At 42.4% G+C, this 17,311-nt stretch overlaps 1 protein-coding gene across 1 annotated transcript in view; it reads left to right on the top strand.

Moving 5' to 3' along the window:
- Positions 1–228: 228 nt before the first annotated feature.
- The window catches only part of LOC126237546 (UDP-glucosyltransferase 2-like), a 41,563-nt gene continuing 24,480 nt past the window's right edge, over positions 229–17,311 (top strand). The window contains exons 1-2 of the mRNA XM_049947732.1: positions 229–249; positions 10,496–10,718. Of these exons, the coding sequence (XP_049803689.1) occupies positions 229–249; positions 10,496–10,718 (244 nt within the window). The remainder of the gene's footprint in view (positions 250–10,495; positions 10,719–17,311) is intronic.

Below are 17,311 nucleotides of genomic sequence, written 5' to 3'. Positions count from 1 at the left end.
ACCTTCAATTTACGAAACTGAGCGCAACTACAGTTTACTCATAATCGGCAACCATTTCTCCCTGGAGTACCCTCGACCGCAGCTACCGAATGTCAACGGCTAGAACCGCTGGGCCACAACGGCCGGCTGAGGTACCACAGGTAAGATAAAAAGAGCTATAAGTATTATAACAGAAACCAAAAAAGAAGTTACATGGTAGAGATCTGGATTACTGTGCATTGGTATACAATGGATTACGTCAAAACACGTGTGAGTTGTGGAGTTGCAATCTCAATAAACAACAAATTGAAAAGAAAAACTACAGAATATTCCTTCTTTCATGAAAGACATATCACATACAGTTTTAAAGCTGAAAAGGGACATTTACATAAAATTAGCGAAGTTCAGTGGAAAGAATTTTACAAAACATTGTGGAAAACAGAAGTTTCAGAATTGAAGGAAGACCGGCCAGCTTGTGGATGGTTTTTAAGGCTGTTTTCCACCTGCCTCGGCGAATGCAGGCTAGTTCACTTTATTCCGCCTCAGTTACAACCGTCTCCACGTATACGTAGACCATAATTACTCTACCACGCAAATATTTCGGGTTACACTCGTCTGGCGTCTGATATGAGACTTCCTGGGGGAGGGGGGGTGGGGGGTGGGGGGTGGGGGGGGTGTCCACTGGGGGCCGAACTGCACAATAACCCTGTGTTCGGTGTGGGTGGACTGCTGTGGCCTGTTGTGGGGTTGTGTACCACTGAGAGCTACGGCGGGTGCTGCTCACTTGCTCCCAAAAAGGGAAACTTCTAGGAGGCCTGCCCTTTGTTCTCTCATCTACTGACCTGTCTAGTGTGGGTGTTCATTGAAGGACCTATAAACCTATGATATGTAACGTGTAAAATGAGCTTTTGACATACCCCTCGGGATATCAGAAACATCTGATTGGCTGGACTGGTATAGATTTCTCCTTATCGGCTCGTATTCCTTAAAAAAAAAAAAAAAACTGTTCGTTTTGAGTTAACTATAGAAATCGATGACCCTAGCAACTGTCAGACATGGGTGTTGCATCGACCAGTAGATAACAAAAAGGGGAACATCGAACTACGAAATAAAATAACGGTTCAAAATTAATCCTAGCTTATTATGAATATCTTTGCTAACGCATATAGGAACAAGATTCAATCACAGGATCTTCCTACGATTAAAAAATACAGAGAAGACGAAAATTAAGAATTATTAACGTGAAATAGTTCTAATCTAATTGACGAAATATCTGACAAGGACTGGATGGGTTGGGTGAATGAGAAAGACCAGCATCTTACAAATCTGTTATCCATTATGGAAAGACAAATTCGTGGTTTTCACGCAGTGATTGCCTGATTGTATCACAAGAAAGGAAAAACTAATATGTACAAAGAAAAAGCATCGCTGGTTGACAATCCATCATTCATTCACTCAAGAAAACTATAAGAGTCGTAGAACCTATTTGACCCGTACAACGCGTGTACATACGATCGAAAAGTCTCATATCACACTGACCTAACTCTTCCATATTCTGCATAATGTAGAGCAGAAACCTGCGAGTGCCATAATCTGCTGATTGCAGCAACGTCCCTTGTCTACGTCTGTGGGCGGAGTGATGTTCTCAGACTCTGACGATCAAGCGTCTTCTCTCTACAAAACCTGCTCAATTTCTGTGCGCCAATGAAAAGACTCCGCAATGTATGGACAATGATATTGTTGTTCAAATGTGTGTGAAATCTTATGGGACATAACTGCTAAAGTCATCAGTCCATAACCTTACACACTACTTAACCTAAATTATCCTAAGGACAAACACACACACCCATGCCCAAGGGAGGACTCGAACCTCCGCCGGGACCAGCCGCACAGTCTATGACTGTAGCGCCTTAGACCGCTCGGCTGATGTTGTTGTTAAAGAAAGCGCTAACTACCGGCCAGGCAAAGGTTTTACTAGCTCCCACATGCACAGTTATTAAAACATTCTGTGTTACACTCCCACTCTTTAATAAAGTTTTCCACATCAGTCAATACGCATGTTGCCACGTCTGAATTTCTCGGAAGCTGGCATCCTGACTTCCTCTCCTCTGCAATTTTTTTTAATATTAGCCATTGCGGTGCTTTCTTACAATATTTTAGTCAGTAGGATGTCTACCTCGTGTGGAGAGGTAAAGACAGAAAGGAATTCCAGAACAAATCGCCGCTCTGTTGTTTCTTATGAGACACAGCGATCTGTATCTTGCTCATGTTGGCCACCACTGCCGGCAGTGTTAATTAACAAAAACTACCTCTGCTGCATTACTACACGTTTACTGCGTTACGACTGGTTTCCTTCGTTGAACATCTTCAGGCTGCTGAGTTGTGCTAAAGTCATGGCTGACGTAAGAGGTCTGATCGTCATAGGTGATGTCAAAGACCAAATCCAAAAACACATTCTGCCAACGACCTAGGAGGAGGCTGGCGAGCAGACAGGACGTGAAGCTTATTGCATACAGCAACAGCATGCCCCGTCTGTCGCCAACCCTTCACCGGGTGGTAGGCAGAATGTTTATGACCCATGATTTCAGATTCTGTCTCTAACATTACCTAAGACAACCAGACCATTTATGTCATGACTCTAGCACTACTCGACAACCTGAAGATGTTCATTGAACGAAACCGGCCATAACATAATAAATGTGTAATAATACAGTGGAAGGGGTTTTTACTAATAATCAAGATCTATGTCTATGGCTGACATTCCACTCTACCGCATGCTAGGAAGGTGACCCACCGATGAAAAATGTGTTTGACTGGATGGCACAGCTTGTAAAAGCCAAGATTCTGCATAACCCCACGCGCTTGTCCTGACATGTTATTTGAATTCTTTACGTAGAGGCCAGGATCCCATATTGCGCAGAGCGCATTGTGAGAAAAATTGTGAGAAGTCGATGTCCGAGCTAAATAATGCCCGGTTGTGCAGACTAAACAATGTTTGAACCCTAGCGTTGTACCTTCCTCGAGTGGACACTTCTCCCCAACCCATAGCTTTCATCTCTGAAGGATGAACAAAAACTCCCAGCCTACTTGAGTGGACTCTGTATCACTACCCTGTGGCTCTCCTTCTTCCGTGGCTCATCATGGCCCCAGTTAACTACAGGAAGTATAACATGCAAAATTGGCACAATAAAGGTGAAGGAATGCCTTAATTCTTGCAGTCACTGAGGTTACTTATTGCCAGCATTGAATATTTACTAACTGACGGTTATAGAGCTCAGATAGTGATGCATCTAAACTAGCTGTAAATGAAATATACACTACTGGCCATTAAAATTGCTATACGACGAAAATGACGTGCAACAGACGCTAAATTTAACCGACAGGAACAAGATGCTGTGATATGCAAATGATTAGCTTTTCAGAGCATTCACACAAAGTTGGCGCCGGTGGCGACACCTACAACGTGTTGACATGAGGAAAGTTTCCAACCGATTTCTCATACACAAACAGCAGTTGACCGGCATTTCCTGGTGAAACGTTGTTGTGATGCCTCGTGTAAGGAGGAGGAATGCGTACCATCACGTTTACGACTTTGATAAAGGTCAGATTGTAGCTTATCGCGATTGCGGTTTATCGTATCGGAACATTGCTCCTCGCGCTGGTCGAGATACAGTGACTGTTAGCAGAATATGGAATCGGTGGGTTCAGGAAGGATCCCAACGGCCTCGTATCACTAGCAGTAGAGATGACAGGCATCTTATCCGCGTGGCTGTAACGGATCGTGCAGCCACGTCTCGATCCCTGAGTCAGCAGATGGGGACGTTTGCAAGACAACAACCATCTGCACGAACAGTTCGACGACGTTTGCAGCAGCATGGACTATCAGTTCGGAGACCGTGGCTGCGGTTACCCTTGACGCTGCATCACAGACAGGAACGCCTGCGATGGTGTACTCAACAACGAACCTGGGTGCACGCATGGCAAAACGTCATTTTTCCGGATGAATCCAGGTTCTGTTTACAGCATCATGATGGTCGCATCCGTGTTTGGCGATATCGCGGTGAACGCACATCGGCAGCGTGCATTCGTCATCGCCATACTGGCGTATCACCCGGCGTGATGGGATGGGGTGCCATTGGTTACACGTCTCGGTCACCTCTTGTTCGGATTGACGGCACTTTGAACAGTGGACGTTATATTTCAGATGTGTTACGACCCGTGGCTCTACCCTTCATTCTATCCCTGCGAAACCCTACATTTCAGGAGGATAATGCACGACCGCATATTGCAGGTCCTGTACAGGCCTTTCTGGATGCAGAAAATGTTCGACAGCTGCTCTGGCCAGCACATTCTCCAGATCTCTCACCAACTGAAAACGTCTGGTCAATGGTGGCCGAGCAACTGGCTCGTCACAATACGCCAGTCACTACTGTTGATGAACTGTGGTATCGTGTTGAAGCTGCATGGGCAGCTGTACCTGTACACGCCATCCAAGCTCTGTTTGACTCAATGCCCAGGCGTATCAAGGCCTTTATTACGGCCAGAGGTGTTTGTTCTGGGTACTGATTTCTCAGGATCTATGCACCCAAGTTGCGCGAAAATGTAATCACATTATAATATAATATCACATTATAATATAATATCACATTATGATATATTTGTCCAGTGAATACCCGTTTATCATCTGCATTTCTTCCTGGTGTAGCAATTTTAATGGGCAGTAGTGTATGATATGCCAGTCCAACAACAGACTGATACGTATCAACTTGTCTTTCTTCAACTGATCTTCTAAGATACGTTGCAATGTCACTATTGCCTCGCATGTTTCTACATTTTTCTGGAACCAAAATTCATATTTTGGTAAATAATTCGTTTCAATATTTGGCATCCATGACGTAATAAACTTACAGTTCAGGATATTCACATGTGTCAGAAATTGCCTACTTTGGAATTGGAATTATTATATTGTTCTTGATGTCTGAGAATATTTCACTTGTCTGCGTAGGTGGAATATTTCTGTCATGCATTGTTCACCCAAGATACTTAATAATTTTGTGGGAATAACGTCTACTGCAGGGGTTCTTCTTGGTTTCAGGGCAGTCAGCCGTCCACTCTTCTCGCCGCATCACATCACCCATCTCATTCACTTCCTTTTCTATTTCTATAACATCGACTTCAAATTCAGTCCCCATGAACAGTTTATAATATTTTCCTTCCGCTTTCAGCTTTCCCTTCTCCACTTAGTACAAGCTTGCGATCTAAAGTACTGGTATTTGATTACCTGTACAAAATGTCAGTGTACTCTCTAACGGACGCACGACAAATATCCAGAGGATGGTCATATGTCTCGCACGGGCTGCTGTTCCACTGAGCTATAGCTACTCATCCTAAGTTCTAAGGATTCGTGTGAGATGGAGTGTTCAACAAATGCCCATAAAAATAAAGGAAAACGTGAGATCAGGCGACATTGGAGGCCAGTGGAAAAATGTGAGATCCCTATGTCTATCCTAAGTTCAAGACCTCATTCTTAAAATAAACCGTGGGAAGCAGATGTCAGTTTATTAGTACCCAGACCTGTTTAAAAATGAAATTTCTTAAAACTTCTCGCATTCGACGAAGAAGCCACATCGTCAACATATCCAGCTAAGGCATGAGTCTTATCAAGTGAGTGCTTTTCTAAAATCTTGCTGTTAAATAAAAAAAAAGAGGAAATAGTTTCTGATTATGGTTTCATTCTCAGTCTTGTCGTTTTGATCCCTCACGAAGCCTTTACCTTAGGGAGCAATAATAAGGTGGTTCCTCCTCCCTCGCAATGGGAATTAACAAAAGTTAATGGTTTCTCAAAGGTGCGGCGAGGATTTAACCAAAAAAAAAAAAAAAATTGTTGAGATGGCTTTGAGCACTATGGGACTCAACTGCTGTGGTTATCAGTCCCCTAGAACTTAGAACTACTTAAACCTAACTAACCTGAGGACATCACACACATCTATGCCCGAGGCAGGATTCGAACCTGCGACCGTAGCAGTCGCACGGTTCCGGACTGCGCGCCTAGAAACGCGAGACCACCGTGGCCGGCAATTGAGATGAATAGAATATCCGTGACATGGAGGCAGCCTCCAGTGAGGATAAATAATTTTAGTAAAAAGCACTCAATGTGGTGCGTCACAGACAGATCCCCTTCTATTATATAACAGTTTACCTAATAGAAATGCACCTTCTTGTAGTTTGTCAGATCTGCGTTGTGTGGTTTCATTGAACAGATGTCATTTCTCGGAAACGAAAACCGATCACACCCCAATAGTTTTAATTTCAAAAAATTGCGTACAGCCGAGAAATGATCGGAGTGAATTACTCAGACTGGAGGCTGAGGGGGGGTGGGGGTGGTGGTGGGCGGGGGGGGGGGGGAGGTCCGGACACTTAATTGAAAAGTTATTAACAATGGACACTAATTTATGTCCGACAACCTCGCCTAACTTTTGCTGTAAAACGTGGAAACCGCAACATAAATGTTTAAGAGACATGGTAGTGGTGGAGCCGACATAGCAGATAGATTTAAGTAATCTTTCTTCTTCTTCTTCTTCTTCTTCTTCTTCTTCTTCTGCTTTTACGGCCTCATTGGACCACTTCAGTCAATCATTTCTGGTCCTCTTCTTTGGTATTTTCCCCTTCCGAGTGGCCCAGTATCTCTTCATTCGTTCCGATGCTTTTCGTCGTTCCTTATCTGTAAATACCCTTTTCATTGTATGTCGTTTGTCAATTTTTGGTTTAAATCTTATTTCTGTGTCCCTCAACTTCTTTAAATTTGGCGTTTTGTTCTGCAAATCATCCAGAGTTATTTCCAGTTCTTCCATATCCTCTCTTATTTCCTTAAGCCATCCTCCTTGTTGTTTCAAATTCCAGAGTTTCTCAATAATTTTCCTTGATAATCTGGTTTCTGGTGTCCTCAGAATGTGACCACAAAAAGAGATCCTTTTCTTTCGTATAGTATCAGTGATGGGCTCCAGTTCTCTGTATACCACTTCATTTGGAACTATCCGCCATTGCCCAGCTTTTTGATATTTCTTATTTATGCATGTTCTAGCAATTCTTCTCTCTACTTTTAAAATGTTGTCAATTCTGTTTTTCTGGGTGACTTTAAAAAGAGTTTCACTTCCGTATGTAACCTCTGGTTGAACCACCATCTTGTACTGTTTTAATTTTGTTTCAATTGATAGACATTTTTTATTGTACGTAGACCACGTTAGTTTTTGAGATTTTATCATTTTATTAGTTCTTGCTCGCCATGCAGGTTTCTCGTCCAATTTATGTGTTATAATTTCACCCAGGTATTTAAATTGTTTCACTATTTTAATTTCCCTATTGTTCACTGTGATGTGATCTATTACAAGTGGATCCGTTACCATTATTTCAGTCTTTTCAAATGATATCTGGAGTCCTAATTTTTGTGCTATATTTTGTAAGCTTGTTATTTGTTTCGTGGCTTCCTGAATATTATTAGCTAGTAATGCTAGGTCATCAGCAAATCCCAAGCAATTTAGGTTTATTTTATCTTTCTTAGTTCCAATTTTAATATTCATAGGATTTTCCTTGTACCATTCTCTCATTACATATTCAAGAGCACAATTGAATAGCAATGGTGATAAGCAATCTCCCTGTCTCAACCCTGTTTTAATCGTAAATGGTTCAGATATTTCTCTTCTAAATTTTACTTTGGATTTGGTGTTTGTTAAGGTTAACTGTATCATTTTTATTAATTTAGGATGAAGTCCAAAATTCCTTAATATTTTCATCATTGAAGATCTATGGATGCAATCATACGCCTTTTTGAAATCTACAAAGGTTATGACTAGTTGTTTTTGCCTTCTTTTGTAGACATCCTTAACTAACTTCAAGGTGATTATCTGTTCTGGGCAGCTTCTCCAGGATCTAAATCCTCCTTGATATTCTCCCAGTTCCAGTTCTAGTTGATCTTTACAGCGGTTGTATAGTATTCTTGACATGATCTTATACGTGCAGTCCAAAAGGGAAATTCCTCTATAGTTGTCTGGATTTGATTTTTCTCCTTTCTTATGTAATGGATGTATTATAGCAGTAGTCCAATTTTCTGGTAATTTCTCTTCATTCCAGATTTTTACTATGCATTGGTGTAATGCTATCTTTACTGGTTCTGCTGCATATTTCCAAAGTTCAGCAAACGTTTGATCTTCTCCACTTGCTTTGTAGTTTTTGAGTTCTTTCAAAGCTCTGTAGACCTCATTAATTGTAGGTGGATTTATATTTTCTGCTGGTGTTTTAATTAGGGTTTCTGTGTTTATCTGAAGAAGTTCTGGGGGATCTTCACAATTTAGTAACTTGTTAAATGTTTCTGCTAGAATTTCTGTATTTTTACTATTGCTATGGGCTAGGTTATTATCTTTATCTTTTAACATTAATGTTGGAGGATCATATCTTTGTAATTGTCTGCCAAATATTTTGTAATAGTCTCTTGAGTTTGTTTTTTCACTATTTGTTTCTATCATTAGAAGTATATCTTTTTGGTACTGACGTTTAACTCTCCTTATTATTTTTTGTGTTGTCTTCCTTTGTTTTGTGAGTTCCAAATATGATTTTTCTGTTTTTTCATTTTGATGCCTTAACCAGGCTTGGTGTCGATCCAACACTGCTTCATCACATTCATCGTTCCACCACTGGTGTTTTTTCCTTGGATTTATAGGGGCAACTTGTTCAGCTATTTGTTTCAATTTGGGAATTATTTCTTCCAGATCATCTGTTATTTTTATATCCCTGGTTTTTGCTTCATAATCCTCATTTTGTATCAGTTTATGAGGGTCATAGGTTCTCTTCTTCTTCTGGTGGGATTTTTTCTTTGCTAATGGTGTTAATTTAATTTTAATTTTTGTCATGTAATGATCTGATCCGGTATCTGTCCCTCTCAGTACTTTCACATTGTAAATTTCCTTGTGGTAATTCTTATCCATGCAGACACGGTCCAGTTGCCATTCTCCTTTTTTCCAGTCTGGATGTTTCCAAGTTTTTAGTTTACTTGGTCTTCTCTTAAAATACGTCGACTTTGAGATCATGTCATGGTTTCTGCAAAATTCCACTAGTCTTATGCCATTTTTGTTTGTTCTTCTTTGTGCTGTCCATTTCCCTATTATGTCTCTATATCTCTTTTCCCTTCCTAACTGGGCATTGAAGTCTCCAATTAAAATTTTGATGTGATTTTTATTAATGTTATTCGTCGTTTGATCTAAGAGCTCCCAAAATTTTTCTACCTCTTCTCTGTGTTCTTTTTTATTATTTTTATCATTTGTCGGGGCATAGGGTATTTATTATTGTGTACATTTTATTTGCAGCTTTTAGAGTTAATGTTGAGAGCCTGGGAGATTGTGCTTTAAATTCTATTATGGGCTCTATTATTTTCAGACTCACCACGAATCCTGTTCCAAATTGTGGACACTGTTTCATGACTCTTTTCCCTGGTATTCCCTTATAAATCCTATATCCTTGTGATTCTATCGGCTCCTGATCAGTATTTCTCATTTCTTGAAGTCTGGTTATGAGAATCCCCTTGCGATCCATTTCATCCGTCAGAATTTTGAGTTTGCCTGGTTGTATGAGGGAATTTATATTGGGTGTCGCAATGTAGTTTATTTGTCCTGTCTTGAGTTTTGGTCGTCTGTCCGTTTTGGGTATTATCAGATGCTCCAACTCATCCAAGTTATCTTTCAGGTGACTGCCCACTGTATCCGAGTGCAGTCTTCCTTGGTTATTGCCAAGCGGTGGATTATTCCTTGAAAGATTTCCTTCCATGTTTGACTTTCAAAGGTAGTCAACCTTGTATGGAGCAAGCTCCGAGTTACATCTACGGTTGTTAGCCGTAGAGGTTGTTTAGTGTTTGGTCCGCGAGAGCTATTTTATTTCGTTCAAGTCCGCCGGTAAACCGGTGAGGACCCCCCTATCCGCCACCTGGGACGCGCCACGTCGGAGTATCACCTCTCCGCCTGCTACGACACCGTAGTAGGTTCGTGGTAAGTAATCTTTGTAGATTAAATATACTGATAATTGCGAAAGTTACATCTGCTCAGTTTGTGCTCCAAACGACAGAAGGAGATAACACAGGAAGAAGATTAAAGAGCAACGCTTCTGCGTTTATTCTCAATGGCCTTGCATTCACAATTTTTACAGCAGTTGGATGTTTTGCTGTGCTAGATGCTATTTTCTCCAAATTCCCCTATTAAACATCACAGCATTACCAATCATGGGAATAACAATTAGGGCAAAAATATAAGTGGTAGTATAATACGTATTAATAGAAACATAAAAACTTTTTCTGTTTCGACGAAAGTGAAGTTATTTAGTTCCTGGATTAATATTACCGACGATACTTAGTAACCTTAAGAGTGAAAGCATGCCTTAAAATGACCGACAGCAGAATTATATACAGTCAGCTGGAGAAATTTCCAAAGCCGTATCACATTTATGCGTGCAGTGGTGTTATTTGTAAACGTTGCAGAATATCCAAGATTTCTTAGACGGAGCGGATCATGGCGTCGTCTACTGCAGCCTTGGTTCCAACGTCAGAACCATAGACCTCCCACTGGAGAAGATTGAGGCCCTCGTGGAGGCGTTCAGAGAGCTGCCGCAGCGCCTCGTCTGGAAGTGGGAGAACGACTCTCTGCCTTCACAGCCAGACAACGTCATGGTCGGCAAGTGGCTGCCGCAACAGTCCATAATGGGTGAGCTGTCGTTTAATCTAACTCAAGTGTACGTTGCTTCTGTGAATTTCTTGCACAGCAAATTCTGCAATATAATTATGTCAACGATGGGTTCGTGTGTAAACACGTATACTAAACTGTTGTTTCTATTCGCAGCTGTCCTATAAGTTGCATCCATGTTGTAATATTTCAGGTGGGTGACAATGTTTACTTTTACAATTCAGTCACCAAGGTCAGTGATACTAGGAGTTCAATTTCAGGCTAAAAGGGAAGTGGTGATCCTTATCTAAGTTTCTGACACTCGACGACAATACCAACTCTAAGGATGGTGTTCGCTTCAGTTAGCTTGCAATAGCCCCATGACTCTCTTGTGATGAGCAAACCAAATGAATAACCAGAACACAATGTAAACCATCTACTCTAGACTTGACATTTCGCTGTGGTGTGGAGTGGATATGATCGTTGTTTTCGGTGACATTCACCCGTATCTTTTGTTGCCTTGGCTATTTAAGGAATTTATAAAATTATAATGCACAAATTTTCTTACTGCTTACTGTAGTATTGTCGAAATTTGTTTATTTTCCTTATTTTTTCGTCATCAGACTTAAGACTGGTTTGATACAACCTGCCATTACTTCCTTTTGATCTCATAATGGTACTTATAACCGACGTCCCCGTTTATTTGTGGGATACTGAAAGACGGCAAGCCCCTTGGTATCGCCTTTCTTTCGCTTTAATTATCCACACAATGCAGACATATGCATCTACGTTACTTGTAGCGTCAGGAAGGCACTGTGACTAATGTAATGCATATCAAACAGGGTTGACAGTAGGTTGATGCTGAATGCAATGGTATCTAATTACACGGAATAATCTGGTGTTACGAGACTGGGCCTGCGCTTGGTAGAATGTTTTGTTGGACAGTTACGGTTGTAGCTGGCCGAAGCAAAGTTCGTCAGCTGGCGATAGCGAAAAGACGGCTTTACTGGTCTCAGTTCAAAGAACAACGAAGGGGAACAGTCACAGTCCTGCTACACTCAGCCGCTGCTTTTACGCAGATAGTGGCGACGTGGTGGACATGGCCGGAACAGCAATGGATCCCCCAGACACGTGTAGAGGAATGCTATTAGTAGGCCACAATACATTGGCCCAGAGGCGTGCGGCAGAACTTTCTTACGGCTTATGTAAGCAGAATTCTGACGGATTGGCACCATAATAATTTTTCCCTGTCCAGGAAAGTGCATTCTTCGGATTCCACAGGAGTCCGTGCTGTTTTCCCGTGGACCTTCCTGCGAAATTGATATCTGTAACGGCCATGGAAATATTTCACCTCGATGGGTGAAATGGGCTAGCGTGGCAGGACATCTGACTCACTATTATCATGATATCCATTACATTTTTCAGACACGATGTTGGCACTCGTGACAGGTGCTTTCCCGAGTGAACAGAGAAACAATGTCTTGATTGAGAGCCCAACAGTGATGTCAGAAGACAGACAGGAGGGCATCTTTTCTATGTCGCACAGACCTACAGCACTGGAGGGTAGGAGTTTCCCTGTTTTCTGGAAGGAGGCTGTATTGAAAGAGGAGTTACGTGACTGGCGTAAGGAAGCGCTGCCGCATTTCGATCGGTTGTTTATGTTTTCGAAGGTACTCCACGTAGAGTGTTTCTGGGAATGATAGTGAAGAGACGGTGAAAAAGAAATCAGACTTTGGCCATGAGGTGAGTTGGATCACATATTCGGACGATGGTCTGGATTTGCGTTACACCGTGGCTTTGAGAGACGCAGTCGCAGATCCTAGGAGGACACTGAGCTCCACTGTTTGAGTCGACTTGGAGGCGCGAAATGCAGACTCCCGCAGATGTGTGGCGGGCATTTTGCAGTCCTGGCACGGTAGGATCCTGTAGAGTGTTTTCTCACTGTCCTTGCAGTGCTGTATAGAACAACAGCAGCACTCGCTTTTCTGTATTTGTATATCATGCTAGCTTCCAGTTTTGTAGTTCATTCACTGTCAACTGAAGCAGACATACTCAGATCGCAATACCTGTATTTCAAGTGGGAGACGTAGTAAATAGTACCCCGGTATGTACTTAGTTTCATTAAATAGGTGCTTGAATTTAATTAATGTTTGTTTATTTCTGTTTATGTATTATATCACTCTTGATTTTTGTTTAATAAATCTGTCGTTATCTTGAATGACATCTCGCATTTCAGAAGGCACCAATCCATGATCATTCACTAATTTTGTTCATTTATGGCGCTGATAATAGGCCTTGTCTTGGAGTGTCATGTGTTACGTCAACTTCATTCTCACAGCAAAGGCCCAAACCAGTTATTTGCGTTTAAATCCTCTGTTGCGTTTATTTTCACAGTGGTATAGCTGCTATGTGCCGTATAACATCCCGGCGGGGAAGATCATTATAGGTAACGCCACATTACCTTCTATCCAAACACTATATACATGTTCCAAACTCTGTTTTCCTCTACATCTTTTCCTCTCTAAGTACCTTTGATCTCTCAGACAATCCCCTTTTTTTCTTTTCCTCTCTTCTCCTCTTCCCCTATTTCCCCTCATAGGCCCGGGTCTCCCCCCCCCCCCCCCCACATCTGCCACCGTGTCACCTGTATAGTCCCATTATAAGTGAGTCTTCAGTGTCGTGTGTCCCCAGTCAGTGTTGCGAACAGCAACCATACTGTCGCTAGTCGTGGTTTTTTCCATCTCATGCAAACAGAAACCAGACTGTCGCCGTGTCTTTTAATTGTGCCTGTCTACTTCTTGTGTGTCTTCATCGGCATCGACACGACAGTGTTTTTATGTTTCAAATTCCACAACTTTCCGCCATTTAACAGTTTTTTACTATGTCATCGTTTTATCGCCTGTTTTTCCTGTTTGTTTCTATTCTCGTTATGTTTTTCAGCTTTTCCGTAGGCTGTAGAGCAGCATATTACGCTGCTGCAAGCCTGGTCCCCTCCTCCTCTGCAGGGGGGGATTGAAATCTAATAAAGAAAAATAATCGACAAAGACTTGTATTTCGTACTGAACTGATGTCTTAACGTATAAATATACTTTCGTACATGAAAAGAACCTAAGAACGAAATCTCGATCGTATAAAAACAAAATGAAAATTATTGCCGTCAAATGGCGATAGTATCATTCGGAAAATTTACCGTGACTGTGCCTCCAGCAAAACAAAAATTATGAAAAATGAATGATTGTCGGAAGGACTGACTCAGCACATAGAAAAGTCGAAACAGCCTTCGGTGAAATTAAAAGCAAGGGTGGTAAGATGACGACTGCAATAGGAATTCCACTGTTAAATGGAGAGGAGAGAGCGGATAGGTGGAAAGAGTACATTTCAGGGCTCAGTGAATGGCAGACTTGCCTGATAAACGTCATAGAAGAAGAAAAAGGTGTCGACATACAAGGGATTGCGGATTCAGTATTAGAAAGAGAATTTAAAAGAGCTTCGGAAGACTTAAAATCAAATAAAGCGGAAGGGGTCCATAACATTGCATCGGGATTTATAAAAATCATTGGGGAAAGTGGCACACAAAGGTACCATTCACTACTGTGTGTAGAATGAATGAGTCTATCGATATACCACCTGACTTTCGCAAAAATGTGATCCACACAAATCTGAAGATTGCAAGAGCCGACAAGTGCGAGAATCATCGCATAATCAGCCTAACAGTTGATCCATCGACGTTGCTGACAAGCACGAAGTACAGAATAATAGAAAAGAAAACTGAAAGTGTGTTGGATGATGATCAGTTTGGCTTTCGGAAAGGTACAGGCACCAGAGGAGCACTTCTGACGTTTCTGTTGATAACGGAAGCAAGAATGAGGAAACATCAAGACCCCTTCATAGGAATTGTCTACCCGGCAAAAGCATTCGACAATACCAAATGGTGCTAGACGGTTAGTATACAATATCTACAATAAGAGCTAAAGACCAAGATCGAAGTACTGGTATTAAAAAGGCACTACGACAGGGATGTAGTGTTTCATCCCTGTTGTTCAATTTGAGCTTCGAAGAAGAAATGATGGAAGGAAAAGAAAGGCCCAAGAGCGAAATTAAAATCGGCGTGTAAAGATATCAATGATAAGATTCGCTGACGACATTGCTATATTGAGTGACAGCGAAGAAGATTTAGTCGATCTGCTGAGTGGAACGAACAGAATATGGACTGGAAGAAAGCCGAAGGAAGACGAAAGTAGTCGAAGTAAGACGAAAGTAGGAGAAATGTCAGCGAGAAACTTATCATCAGGATTGTGGGGTCACGAAGTAGATGAAATTTAGGAATTCTGCTACCTAGGCAGCCATACAATCCATGAGGGACAGGGAAAGGAGGACATAAAAACCAAACCAGCAATGGCAAAAAGGGCATTCTTGGCCAAAGGAAAGATACTAGTATCAAACACAGGTCTTTATTTGGGAGGGAAGTTTCTGAGAACGGATGTCTGGAGCACAATGGACGGTGGGACAACCGGAAAAGAGGAGAATTGAAGCTTTTAAGGAGTGGAGCTGCAGAAGAATGCTGATAATTAGGTGAACTGGCAAGGTAAGGACTGAGCTTATCCATAGAATTGGCGAGGAAGGGAATATGTCGATAATGCTGACAGGAAGAAGGGACAGGATGATAAGACGTCCGTTGAGACATCAGGAAATAACTTCTTGGTAGTAGAGGCAGCTGCAGGGGGTAAAAATTGTAGAAGACAGAGATTGGAATACATCCAGCAGATAACTGAGGACGTAGGTTGCAGGAGCTGCTCTGAGATGAAAAGATTGGCACAATAGAGGAATTCGTGGCGGGACGCATAAAACCATTGAGGAGACTGACGACTCAAAAAAAAATTAAGAAGCAGGTTTTCGTTAAATCGCTGCTGTTTGAGACTCGGTGTTGCTGAACCAAGTATTGCCGGGGTCCGCGCGTTTCTGTGTGGATGGAGGTCTTACGGCCCCTGCCCCATCAGCAGAGGCTGCAGCTGTGGTGGAACACCGGAGTTATTTCGGCCAGCAAAGCGGAAATATCCAGCAAGTTGGAGCTAGAGAGCGGCTGCCTGGAGATGGAGCTAGAAGCGTGACACAGCCACAAGGCAATTGGGTTGGTGAGACGCCTAGGTTGGGTGTGATTTGCTGTCAACACAAAGCACTGTTCCGTCTGGAGAAGCGAGTAGTGTCTGCCTTCGTATGTCCAGGGGCACGGCGCAGATGGGAATGAGGAAGCCTTAAGTAAACGCGGTTTCCTTTACAAGTGGAAGGCTGTGTGACTTGTTCCATCTTCTCGTGCATATCATTGACTGTGCTGGCTTACTTATGTAAGTAAAGGTTTATGTTGGAGAACCACGGTAAGGCCGCTGTTAGTCCTGGACTTTGTACAGCAGTGCCTCGTCTCACTGAGTTACATTGTTGGTGCAAAATGGCGAGGCCGCCGTTAGGCCTGGAGTTGGTAGAACAGCTCTTTGGCCGGCCGCGGTGGTAGAGCGCTTCTAGGTGCTTCAGTCCGGAACCACGAGACTGTTACAGTCGCAGGTTCGCATCCTGCCTCGGGCATGGATGTGTGTGATGGGTTCAAATGGCTCTGAGCACTATGGGACTTAACACCTTAGGTCATCAGTCCCCTAGAACTTAGAACTACTTAAACCTAACTAACCTAAGGACATCACACACATCCATGCCCGAGGCAGGTTTCGAACCTGCGACCGTAGCGGTCGCGCGGTTCCAGACTGAAGGGCCTAGAACCGCTCGGCCACTCCGGCCTGCTGTGTGTGATGTCATTAGGTTAGTTAGGTTTAAGTAGTTCTAAGTTCTAGAGGACTGATGACCTCAGCCGGCCGCGGTTCTAGGGGCGCAGTCCGGAACCGCGCGACTGCTACGGTCGCAGGTTCGAATCCTGCCTCGGGCATGGCTGTGTGTGGTGTCCTTAGGTTAGTTAAGTTTAAGTAGTTCTAAGTTCTAGGGGACTGATGACCACAGCTGTTAAGTCCCATAGTGCTCAGAGCCATTTGAACCATTTTTGTGAACAGCACTTTGTATGATTGAACTGTATTTTGGGGATACATTTTTGCAAGTGTGTTACTGTAAACTGTGTGTGTCTCTGTTCACTGTTTGGTGTTTGGTTAAGGTGTCGGCCTAACTTGGGTATATTTTATAATTAGGTTCTAGAACAAGGTCCTCGGATGGGTGTCCTTATATATTCACCTGTTGACGCCTGTGGTGTTGTTCTATGTGATAATTAGTGATCCCATTTATTGTAAAGTTTTTATCTAAAAGGGGCGAGGTATTGATATTTGATGCTGTTTATTAGGTTTGGTATGTTTGGTATGTTCCATTTGTGTCCCTTTTGTAAAACTGATCATTCCCGTGAGACAAACGGTGTATTAAGTATTTGTGGTGTCTTTTCTTTCGGACATGTCTGATACAACAGACACAGTTTGATCCCGCAGCCATTATGAATCGTGACACAAAGGAGTTAATGGCATTAGCTGCCAGTGGGCACTGATTAAGTCAGTAAGCAGGAGATCCGGGTTCGAATCCCAGTCCATCACAAATTTTCAACTTTCCCCACTGATTTAATCAATGCTCACCAGCAGTAGTTAATGCCGTTGATT

Source organism: Schistocerca nitens, chromosome 2 (genome assembly GCF_023898315.1).
Source record: "Schistocerca nitens isolate TAMUIC-IGC-003100 chromosome 2, iqSchNite1.1, whole genome shotgun sequence".
NCBI lineage: Eukaryota > Metazoa > Arthropoda > Insecta > Orthoptera > Acrididae > Schistocerca > Schistocerca nitens.
This window is presented reverse-complemented; position numbering and strand designations above follow the sequence as displayed.